General features: G+C 40.9%; 1 protein-coding gene across 4 annotated transcripts in view; it reads left to right on the plus strand.

Annotated features, from left to right (window-relative positions):
- Nucleotides 1-12,970, plus strand: part of efna5b (ephrin-A5b) — a 213,748-nt gene that overhangs the window by 175,190 nt on the left and 25,588 nt on the right. For all 4 annotated transcript variants that reach the window (XM_055633236.1, XM_055633237.1, XM_055633238.1 and 1 more), the window contains one exon: nucleotides 8,965-9,257. In XM_055633236.1, coding sequence (XP_055489211.1) covers nucleotides 8,965-9,257 — 293 coding nt within the window. The remainder of the gene's footprint in view (nucleotides 1-8,964; nucleotides 9,258-12,970) is intronic.

The raw sequence follows: 12,970 nt of genomic DNA on the forward strand, positions 1-12,970 counted from the left end.
CAAAAACTCATCTCAGGCTGTTATTCATTCACTACAGCTTGGCATTTAATACAATCATCCCTTCACAGCTGGTTACCAAACTCTCAGAACTGGGTCTCTACGCATCCCTCTGCAATTGGATCCTCGACTTCCTCATTCACAGACTACAGTCTGTTCGTATTGGGGGAAGTGTGTCAGCCTCGATAACAATCAGCACGGGAGCACCTCAAGGTTGCGTGCTCAGCCCCCTGCTGTACTCACTCAATACTCATGACTGCATAGCCGGCATAGTGCAAACTCCATCATCAAATTCACTGACGACACCACTGTTGTCGGACGTATCACTGATGAAGATGAGTAATAGCAGTGAGATCGACCGTTTGACCAAATGGTGCCAGCACAATAACCTGGCTCTCAACACCAGCAAAACCAATGAACTGATTGTGGACTTTGGAAGGGGTAGGATGGGGACCCACAGTCCCGTTTATACCAACGGGTCGATGGTGGAGAGGGTCAATTCCTGGGGGTGCACATCTCTGAAGATCTCTCATGGTCCGAGAACACTGATGCTACTATTAAGAAAGCACATCAGTGCCTCTATTTCCTGAGAAGATTACGGAGAGTCGGTATGCCAAGGAAGACTCTCTCTAACTTCTACAGGTGCACAGTAGAGAGCATGCTGATCGGTTGCATCTTGGCTTAGTTCGGCAACCTAAGCGCCCAGTAGTGGAAAAGACTGCAAAATGTTGTAAACACTGCCCAGTCCATCATCGGCTCTGACCTCCCTTCCATCGAGGGGATCTATCGCAGTCACTGCCTCAAAAAGGCTGCTGGCATCATCCACACCATCCTGGCCACTCACTCATCTCCCCACTGCCTTCAGGTAGAAGGTACAGGAGCCTGAAATCTGCAACATCCAGGTTCAGGAATAGCTGCTTCCCCACAGCCATCAGGCTATTAAACTCAACTCAAACAAAACTCTGAACATTAATAGCCCATTGCATTTTATCTGATTATTTATGTGTGTATATATATATTCAATAGTATATGGTCACACTGATCTGTTCTGTATTTATTTATGCCTACTATATTCTGTTGTGTTGAAGCAAAGCAAGAATTTTATTGTCCTATCTGGGACACATGACAATAAACTCTCTTGAATCTTGAATCAACCATGGGTAACTGGCCAAAGAGCCGCATCTACAATGGCAGAGCAGCCTTCATTCTGAGCCTTCATTTAATCTGTCACTGTAGCACACTGTGAACACCTGTAGCATAAAAGAGACCCACAATTATCATAATTAACCATCTCTGTGTCCTCATTTAGTTCTTAATTAACAACTGTAAATTGTAATTTAAAAGATGCTTGGGCAGCAAACTTTCATTTTGTGAACATACCTTCCCTCTAGTGGAAGGTAAACTCAAAGGTGAGATACGGACAGTAATGTGGATTCCGTATACAGTGTCACTTTGCTAACCTCGTGTTCTCTTTGTTGCTGCAAACATCAGGGAATAACAATAGTCCCTTTAATCTGCAAAGTGATAAAGAGAGAGTAGGAATGTGGCGTTAATGCTAAAATTGGATTAGCCATGGCGGGGCAGGCTTGAAGGGCCAATTGGCCTGCTCCTGCTTCTGATGTTCTTTAACTAAATAATGCTGGTGATTTGATTCACAATTAAAATGTATGTTTATCTGACAAGGAAAGTAAAATGCCTGTATGAACTCTTTAGTCCATCAGACTTCATTCTGACAATCAACTCAATTTGAAGAAAGTGCAAAAAAATGTTAGCTCTGATAAACTATAATTAACTCTAAATTGCAAATTACTGCCTAATCGACTATGAATTTTCTTTTTATTTGAAATGGACATTTGGGAAAACGTAGGGGGTATCCACTAACCGTGTCCCTGTTAAGTTCAGAACTTATTTTAAAGGGGAGGGAGATGAGCATTTTTTAAAAATTAATTATCAACATTGAATCTGATTCCTGATGTCATCTTTGATATATTTTGGTGAGAGCAGCATGTCAAGGGCATGTCACGTCAAGGGCAGCTTACACCCCAGTGGTATGACCATTGACTTCTCTAACTTCAAGTAACCCATGCTTTCCCCCTCTCTCCATCCCTGCCCCTTCCCAGTTCTCCGACCAGTGTGACTCTCACAGTTTATCTCTGTTTGCTTCTCCTGGCTAACATTGATCCATTCAACATTTTCCTTGATCTCAAGGTTTCGAGGTCAGTTTATTGTCACATGTACTAGTTAAGGCACAGTGGAATTTGAGTTACCATACAGCCATACTAAGTGAAAAGCAACAAGATACACAGCCACATAAAATAAAAGTTAACATAAACATCCACCACAACGGCTCCCCTCATTCCTCATTGTAATGGAAGCTGATAAAGTCCAATCTTCTCCCTCTTTATTCTCCCACGATCGGGCCTGTCGAACCATCCGCAGTCGGGGCCATCAAAGCTCCCGCAGCCGGCGATCCAAAACCCTTGTGTCGGGGTGATCGAAACTCCCTCGTCGGGACGGTTGAAACTCCACGACTTGGAGTTCCCAAATTGTTCTCTAACCAGGCACCGCGGGTTCGACGATGTTAAAGTCCACAGGCCCGTGGTTGGAGCTCTCCACAGTCGATGCCTGGAAAAGGGATCGCAAGTTCCACGTTCGTGAGTCCGCACCGCGCCCACGGTTGAAGTGTCAGGTCGGTGTCCAGGAAAGACCCGCCCCACTTCACGATTATAGGCCGCAGTGGGGACAGAGATACGATACGGAAAACAATTGTATCTCCGTCAAGGTAAGAAATTGAAAAAAAATTCCCTCAGACCCCCCCCCCACCACATAAAACAAACCAAGGAACACTAAAACATACTCTTTGACACGTACTTAAAATATCAAAAACAGAAAAAAGGACAGACTGTTGGCAAGCCATCCCCTTTGTCCTGGTTTCCCACCTTACACTTCCTTATTTATGTATCTCCCTCCCCCCTGACATCAGTCTGAAGAAGTGTCTCGACCCGAAACATCCGCCCATTCCTTCTCTCGAGAGATGCTGCCTGTTCCGCTGAGTTACTCCAGCATTTTGTCTATATTCGGTTTAAACCAGCATCTACAGTTCCTTCCTAAACATGTCAAGGAGGACAGTGAGTTAACCCTACGTACCTAACCTTGCTGTTCCATTACAATAAAAAATGTACCGCTTATTCCAACAGTGCGATGCCTTATCTGACACTGAAGGCGTTAGGCAATATGAGCCGAAGCGATTCCCTTGTCTTGAGAAGTGAAATGCGGATTTGGCTGCTGTTGGGGCTTTCACACCGCTGTAGTATTCTAAAGTGGATTTGTGTTTCCTCTACCCTTAAACAGATCGCTTGTAGAATATGTAACAGATGTGGATTTGTGGTCACAACGCTATACGTGGTATTCCTTTTTGTTTTGCAAGCCCAGAAACAGTTATATGTATCTACATGCTTGGTCAGCAAAATCCAATTTGAGGGTCTGAGGACAGAGTGGATCTTTCAGCGCTGACTTCATTACAAAAAGTCAATTTTTCTTTCGCTGAATGGTGGGACAACTTCTGTAGCAAAGAGCGGAACTAAAAATACCAGGAGCAAGGATGGGAATACTCTTACTGCTGTAACCCAGGTGTGCACTTGTATCATCTGATACACGCACAACCCATGAATAATTGGGCCATCTGAGGCTACTGAAGCAGACTGGTGATTTTTAACTGTATCTGGAAAATCTCACACAATCAATGTATAAGGCACCTTGCATATTAAATTAGAGGGCTCAATATCACCCGTTTTTGCTTTAAAATCACACCTTTTTTTGAAGTGTTTCACGTTTTAAAATAACAGCGTCATGAGTTTAGATGAGTTGTCTTGCTCTTTTTATAAATAAATCTTACTTTTACTAGTTTTTTTCACAAGCCCTGAGCCATGGAGAATCTTTAAGTACAGCCTGTTCTCTGGCTCTCTGTTTCTTTGGGATAAAATAACCCCATTCAACATCTTGTTTTTAAATGAGGAAAATTATAAATCTGGTTGCTCTGGGGGGTGGGGGGGGGAGAGTTAAAACATTTAAATTATATGGGGGTGTAGATGGAAAGAACAACTTGGAGTTTCGTGTAATTATTTAAGTTTTGGTTTCGATGTGTGTCATTTTTTCAGGATTTGCAGGTCAGAAGCTGTTGTTTTAGCATTTATCTTGCATTTATCTCTGCAGTTTTATGAGTTTTTCGCGTATTGCCTCTGAATAGATCAGAACTTTACAAACTCGGTACATCCATGTATATTGTAAGTGGGAAACATGTTGGCATCACCACTGGCTGAAGCGGATGGAATCTTCATCTGTACACAATGAGACCAAATACATTTCTTTTTTGAAATTGATTCAGGGAGGTATTCTGAATAATCAAAACGTTAAAGATCGGGCATTTCTTCCAAAAATGACTGGTGTGTGTGTGCATAAAGTGTCTTTACAGAACATGGCATTTGTGATATTAAATTTGATAAATGGTGTAACTGTAAATACTTCAAACGAAATTGAGTGATAGTCAAACAGCCCCTTTGTCCCAGTTTATCCATGCTGACTAAGGTGCCTCATCTACACTAGCCTACCTGCCTGTGTTTAGCCCATAACCTTCTAAATCTTTCCTATCCAAATGCCTGTCCAAATGCCTTTTAAATGCTGTTATAGTTCCTGCCTCAACTACCTCGTCTGGCAGCTGATCCCACATATCTACCACCCTCTGTGTGAAAAAGTTGCTCCTCAGATTCCCATTAAATCTTTCCCCTCTCACCTTAAACCTATGCCCTCTGATTCTTGATTCTCCTATCCTGGGTAAAAGTGTGCATCTACCCTATCTGGGTAAAAGTGTGCATCTACCCTATCTATCCTCTCATGATCCTTCATAATCTTATACATCTCTATAAGATCACCACTCATCCCTCTACACTCGATACAATCCTAACCTGCCCAACCTGCCCTATAGCTCAGGCCCTCAATACCTGGCAACATCCTCGTAAATCTTCTCTGCACTCTTTTTCCCAGCATAACATCGTTTCTATAGCAATCGGGGTGTGTTTGGGTACACTGTGGATTTGAGAGTGTTATTTTAATTTCATGAAGCTCATCTGAATATAGAACACTGATAGCAAAAATCATTTTGGACCTCTCCCACCCAATCCATCCATGAAATCTACTTCATGTGCAGGTTTACAACTTTCTAACTGGTGCTGGGAGAGGGTGGCAATGACAATGGAATCAAAGTAGGTCGGGTTCATTAAGTTGTGACAATCAGTTGCCTATTATAATTGACCCTTATTAGACTGGTACCATGTTCTAAGATCCATTCATACCGCTCTGTCACAAACCTATAGATTGATTTGCTGAAATGTTCTATATACAATATACTTGTAATCTGTTTCGTGATTAAAATTCCATCGTGCCGTGTACTTAATTATTGCATTACTTAGGGACTAATTTCTTTAATATTCACAGTGATCAAAATCTGGACTAATCCATGCAGTTCTTGATTCGAAGAACCCCACATAAGTTGCTTTTTCTATTTATACATAAACTCTTAAATGAGACTCCAGCTCTTTTTTAAAATGTGTTACATCTTGTTTTCATTACGGCCCTGCCTGAGCTTATCCTAGTAACTGCTCACTGTGTCTCAGCTTGTCTGCATTGCATGGAACCATAAACGTTTTGCTATCATTTACTGGAGTTAGCCTGTACTGGATTTAATTACATTCAATATAACTTCCTTCTTTTCTGTTTTAATCTAGCAGTACTGAACAATCCCCTTGCTTTATTTGCAGTTCCTCACTTTTTACATGGTTTTTATTGTAATTGTTTAAACCAATCAACACATTATACTCCTTAAATATTCCTAGTCATTGACTTGTTACACAATATCTTATACTCCCTCTCATGAATAGAAGGAACACAAGGCGGGGAACAATGAAGTACATGGCCTTTTCTCTATCTAAGATAAACATACTAAAGGGAGCAGTCACAATGCATCATTCTGTACATAATGATTTGGAGATTCCACTGTACCTATTGTTCATTTTTAGAAAATATTTTCTTCTAACCTATCATGTATCCATCCCATGGGTAGTATGTATTAACGGAGATCATTTAGAACACCAAGAACCAATTTACAGGCTTAAGAAGATGAGAATATCTCACTAACAAAGCAATCAGTAAAATTAATCTGCTGAATTATTATATTCAACAGTCCAGTATGCTTTGTGTATTTGTGAATGTTGGAGGGACATATGGTACATTTGCGCAGCTATTAAAAATACATTTCAATACAACTACAAAGCATTATTAAAATCCAGTTCACCTGTTTTTCAGAGTGTAGTGTGCAAGTAATCTTTGTAAAGCTGTTCTAACAAAGTTATATGATAACTTCAAATTGATCACAAAGGGGCAAACTTATTTAAAGTCATCAAAGGATTGTAACTAATAATATTAATTCTCAGCAAATACATATTCCTTGTGGAGACAGGGGAAGTTGATTTAATTATGCTCAGAACTGACTTGGCAAGTTCATTTTTTTTAAATCTTGGCTAGTAGCCATCAAATTATTGAATGTGTAGGAATTGCTGAGGGACTTTATCTTTGAGATTAGCATGTGTGTCTTGGAACTGGGGTTTCTCAATTTTTTGCCATTTGGAATTCACATTGGTGTAAGGAATGTGAGGCTTTGTGTTTAATTATCCCTAATGAGCCATATCAGACAGCAGGTATATATATATAAAAGTGTGCACCGTACTTAGAACAGAGTTGAGAAAGCTTCCTGCTGTGTGCATCTAAGAATCATTATTCGCTAACACGGGCAGTCATGTCGGCAGATTAAGCAACATTTCATGGCAGGCTTTAATTCAGAGGTTTAGAATCAGGCAGTATGGCAATAATTAACGTTGCACATTCCTTTAATAACATAAGAGTTGCTTCTTGATGTTAGACTTATGGACGGTATGCTGGTGTGCCTTTTCCAATGAACTTTCAATACAAGTCTGACTGAATAGAAAGGCTCGTTAAATTACTATTTGATTTGTTACCTATTGCTGTAAGGCATTGTTAAAATTGAATACATGAAACCGTGCAAAATTAATAGCTATTCTTTTGATAATGTGAATTTTACATTTGTGTGATTAAAAGAAAAACAAATGAATTACAGTTCAGGATTACTGACGATAGTGACGATTTCTTCAGTGACATCACCCATTTTGTAAGCCTACTTGTGCAAATGTGGCGAGTACTTAAAAATTAATACAATTTTGACATAACTGTGTGCAATTATTTCTTTCTGTTTTCTGTTTTTTTTTGTGCCAAAAGATTAATTAGAAGGTAGTAACTATGGACACTTTTCTTTTCATTCCTTTTTCAATGTGGGAGAGCTTTGAGAAGCTGTTTTAAGTGGAAGTAACTTTGTCATTTCGGTGACTTTAACTGGAACTAAATTAAAGATGAAAGTTCATGCCCAGCAGGTAGTTGCAAATTACTTAGTGTCCGAATGTACATGGAAGAGAATTTGTTGTTTGACGCCCCATGACAAACCAGATTTTATGAATGCGACGTGACCCATTAAACCTTGAGAAACCTTTAGGATTATTTATTTGCATGTATTGAGTATTAGGAACAAGTAGATGCTCTGCATTTGCAACACATGGCTATAACATTAGAGGTTAACTGCTCCAAGCAGCAAAGCTCTGCATATTATCAAGCCAAGTGGACACACCGTTGCTTTGTTACTAATCTGATTAGGAACTCCTGTTTTGGCTCTGCTGCCCAAACACCAGATAACGCTAACCTGAGCCTTCAGATAGTCGGTAACATAGATTTGTGATAAAAATCGCCAGGAGCATGGGAGATGTGGCTGCAAAATAGTGCTTCAGGTACTTTTAAAAAACTTTTTAGAGACTTTTTAAAAAAAAAGTGAATATTTTAATGTAGACTGATGTAATATAAAACATGTCAAAGCATATCAAGAGCATGGCACTGTGGTGCAGTGGAAGAGTTGCTGCCTTACAGCGCTAGAGACCCAGGTTCAATCCTGACTGTAGGTTCTGTCTGTATGTAGTTTGTAAGTTCTCCCTGTGATCGCGTGGGTTTTTTTCCGGGTGATCCGATTTCCTCCCACACACCAAACACGTACAAAAGACGTAGGTTATTTGACTTGGTTTAATTGTAGATTGTCCCTAGTGTGTGTAGAATGGCGTTAGTGTACGAGGATCACTGGTCGGCACGGACTCAGTGGACCTAAGGGCTTGTGTCTCTAAAATAAAATAAACTTATTGTAACTCTTTGGTGCTGCATATTTTTTCAAAGTAAGTTAAAAGATCTTGACACGGTGGAGGGGGAGGGGGAGGCCATCGACAAGTTCAAAGGAAAGGTTTAATCTGTGTCACCTTTCATCAGTAGATAGGTGGAAGTAGACCTGAGTGCACCAGACTGCCTTCATGTGGCTGTAAGTGAACTCAATGCACAGTGCAGTCATCCAGGATTTGAAGAGAGGAGAAATATAAAGGTCTTGATGATACTTCCATTTTAATGGTTTTTTAACAATTGTTGGGTGTATCCATATGGACAAAAGTAATCTGTAAAAGAGGTACAGTCTGGAGTGAACGGTAATGTGGGGTTCAAGTACATGTACATTTAAGTAGATTTTGTTATTGCAAACCGCAGTGCAAACCGGTGGTGGTAGAGGCAGATATGATGGCGGCGTTTAAGGCTTTTGGAAGTCACATGTATATGCAGGGAATGGAGAAATATGGATCGTGTGCAGGCAGAGGAGATTAGTTTAATGGGATCATGTTCGGCACATGCAATGTGAGCCTAAGGACCCGTCCCTGTACTTTACTGTTCAATGTTTTAATCTAAGTTTTTTATTTTTAAAACAGGATATTCTCTCAATAATTGTTGACAGAGATTATATAACAGGTACTGTTCTTTTTGCAGGTTCATGAAAGGAGATTTCCACATTGAAGTTTGCATCAATGATTACTTAGATGTTTTCTGCCCCCATTACGACGAGTCCATGTCAGATGACAAGACGGAGCGCTACGTTCTCTACATGGTGAATTACGATGGCTACAGCTCGTGCGATCACACCTCCAAAGGGTTCAAGAGATGGGAGTGTAACAGGCCTCATGCAGCCAATGGCCCCTTAAAATTCTCTGAAAAGTTCCAGCTGTTTACTCCATTTTCATTAGGATTTGAATTCAGACCTGGCCGAGAATATTACTACATCTGTGAGTATTATCATGTTTCCGTTTGATTCTCCAACAAATTGAGAGTGATGTTTTATACCAAACTGTGCTAATTCTTGCAAGATGAGTGTTATTTGTCAACTAACTTAATTCACAGTTTTAATTTCCCACGATGTCGGCTTGGAAACTCTTGTTCCGCAACATTTTTTGTGTGTTTGCACAGGAATTTAATCTCAAAACTGCTTGTGTTATTATGTTGCACAAGTCACCATTTGTTCCAAGTCCCCTGTGTGTACAGCACACGTGGATGCACAGAGGCCACGAACAATGCTGTCAAACCACATTTGACATTACTTGTGCACCATCTCATTTTATTAATGGTATGGGCCACTCACACAGCAGAAATTGAAGCTGCTCCTGCCTTATCTGGTCTGCTGCTGCCAGTGAACTGATCCTCCAGAGGGACTTTGGTTGGTGTCTGATTTTCTCACCCAGCCCATCCCCATCCACAATGAACCTGTCAGTTGGTGTTGTTTAGGCCATTATTTAACTTAGCCCCCCACAATCCCATTTTTCTAAATTAATCATGTCACATCCATGACCCCAATACAATTACTTAGTTGCCTGATAACCCTTTTCCAAACTCTCCCCAAAATGTCATCTTATTTTGAAGGCTTCATGTCACCTTCGCACCAAGCCACCAACCTGTCCCAATCCTTCTTACACCCATGTGCTCCCCAACACCCATCCCTGGGCCTTTCCAAATCACTGCTCCAGCTGTGATCAATGACCTACCTCTGAACACAGTGGAAAGTCTATTGTACATATTTTGCCGTGCAGGAAGTGGACTATAATACACACTGTTCTGGGGCTTGTACGCAATGCAGAATTGTTTCCAGGGGAGGTCTCGATCTAGTTCCTTGTTTAGTATTAAATCAAAATGTTTTATCAATGGAATTTGATTGGTAGCAGTCATTTTTCAGCATACGGGAGGAGTTTTCCTCTGGAGTGGAACATGATCATAGCATTTTCCCAAGCTGACTTACTCCACTCCAGAAATTTGACTAAGAATTATTGGACACATTTTCACGTGGATAATTTTGCACTTCAATTGCCTGCCTCATTTGTAGTGTAATGCTTCTTTGGAGGATTGCTCAGGTAACTTTTTTCTAAAATCATCATCTCGGGTTGAAAACGTTTCATCAGAAGATCATCGATCCAGTTTCACAGATGCTGCCGTGACCTCCTGAGTCTTTACAGCAACGTTAAATTTTGTTTCAGATAGAATGTAGAATACGACAGCACAGAAACAGGCCCTGCGAAACATGATGCCTATTTTAACTCATCTCCACAGCCTGTATGTGATCTATTTATCTCCATTCTGTGCATATACATGTACCTGTCTATAAGCCTCTTACATGCCATCATTGTATCTGCTTCCACCACCATCCCTGGCAGCGTGTTCCAGGCATCTACCATTCTCAGTGTTTCCAAACAAAACTTGCCCTGCAAATCTCATTTAAGCGTTATCCCTCTCAGCATAAATCTACAGCTCTAATCATGACATTTGCACCCTGGGAAAAAGGTCCTGACTGTCTACCCTATCTATGCCTCTCATAATGTTTGTGTCCCTCCCTCTCCAAACCATCTGAAATATTTTACATTGGAAAAGTTTTAATAGCACAATTGTCTCTGAAATATTGGCGATAACAAAGATACAAGATACATTTATTTGTCACATGTGGTAGTTGGCACAGTGAAATGTGATTCCCATACAGCCATACAATAAAAATAAAGAACACAACACACGATGGAATTCAACATAAAACATCCCCACACAGCAGAATCAAAGTTTCCCACTGTGAGGGAAGGCACCAAAGTCAGTCCTCTTCCTCTAATGTTCCCCAATGGTCACCCGTGGTCGGGGCCTCACCGAGCCCTCTGCAGTCGCCGCTGCGGGCGGCCCGATGTTCAGACCCGCTCGCCGGGTTGATGGAAGTCCGACGTTGGGGCTGGGATACTAAAATCTCTGCAACACCGGCATGGTGGCACAGCGGTAGAGTTGCAGCTGTACAGCGAATGCAGCGCCGGAGACTCGGTTCGATCCCGACTACGGGTGCTGTCCATATGGAGTTTGTACCTTCTCCCCGGGACCTGCGTGGGTTTTCTCTGAGATCTTCGGTTTCCTCCCACACTCCAAAGATGTACAGGTATGTAGGTTAATTGGCTTGGTAAATGTAAAAATTGTCCATATTGAGTAGAGGATAGTGTTAATGTGTGGGGATCGCTGGTCGGCACGGGCCCGGTGGGCTGAACAGGGCCTGTATCCAGGCTGTATCTCTAAACTAAACTACTAAACTAAATAGGGGGTCTCTCTGAACTGATCCCAGTCAGTACTGGCATCATGACTTGGAAAGGTTCCCCTCACTTTAATTACTTCCTTTCAGTGAACCTCACTGTACACCACTACACTGACCTCCATCTTCCCCATCAAAACTTATGGTTTCTGGCTGACCTATCTCAGGCCCCAACCCAACAATGTGGTTATTCTCCTGGCCCTTGATCCAATGGCCTGATTCCTGCCCTCCAATCTGACCTCCTTTCCTTCGACCCAAACTCAGTCCAACTCCTAGATTTGTTGCTATTTTACTTCCCACGTTCTGCAGCAGTGTAGTCCACAAATTAAAATACACAAGGTCCATTTAGTAGTTCCTGGCTCCTTGGACCTTCATGAATTTATAAGCATCAAGTCCAGGATCAAAAGCAATTAGTGGCATGTCACATGACCACAGATTAATGCTGCCCTGATCGTGTAATTTAGAAGATTTCAAAGCTGTGAAAAATATTCCAACTATTAAAAAAATAAAACGTTAAAATATAATTCAAAAGCTCTTCAAAATTGAGAAATCAATCAATATGTTTAAATAAATAAAAGCTGATTATTTTTAAGAAAGCAGATTAACCCAAACTTACTTTAATCTCTCACAGTGGTTCTACTATATTCAAATGAGCCTGGGCAGGTGGGCCTATTGTAATTGGGGTATATTGGTCTGCATGGGCTAGTTGGGCCGAAGGGCCTCTGCTCTATGACTATGTGTTCAGAGGATATTTTGCACTCTGCAAAAGTTTGCACTTTGTATCTTCCCCTTTGCTCTATCTATTGTACTTGAGTTTAATTTGATTGCATTTATGTATAGTGATCTGATTTGATTGGGCAGCTTTTCACTGTACCTTGGTACACATGTCATAATAGTAAACCTAAACCCTGTCATATTATAAGGTGCCACAACTTTGCACCCTGCCATTGGACTTTACAGGTTTGAAGTGCAAAATTGCGAGCATTTCCCTGCTAAACATGGGCTGGATCATTGTGTCTCAGTGGTCCTGTAAGTCGATATTGAAGTCCCATCAATGTGGAATTATTCAAATCCCACGGATACATTTCATGGGACACTCATCAACAATAGCAGTTTAGCGAACAATATGCACATAAAAGATCTTGTATCCAGAAATTGTTCTTGAGGCAGCAGTACAATTCTATTTCACAACAAATTCTATTTCAAAAGAACACAAAAGCCAAATACTGAATAATGAGTTAGAAAGAAGTATGAAGCTGAACGGATATGTTGCTTTCTCCTTCTACATGTGCTTGTTGACCCATTGAGTTTCAGCATTTTGCTCTGAATTCAGTCTTGCAAGCTATTAATTTTCCATCCACTCCAGTCCACAAAGAATGATTGCACTGAAACTGAGAT

This window comes from Leucoraja erinacea, chromosome 3, assembly GCF_028641065.1.
Source record: "Leucoraja erinacea ecotype New England chromosome 3, Leri_hhj_1, whole genome shotgun sequence".
Classification (NCBI taxonomy): Eukaryota; Metazoa; Chordata; class Chondrichthyes; order Rajiformes; family Rajidae; genus Leucoraja; species Leucoraja erinaceus.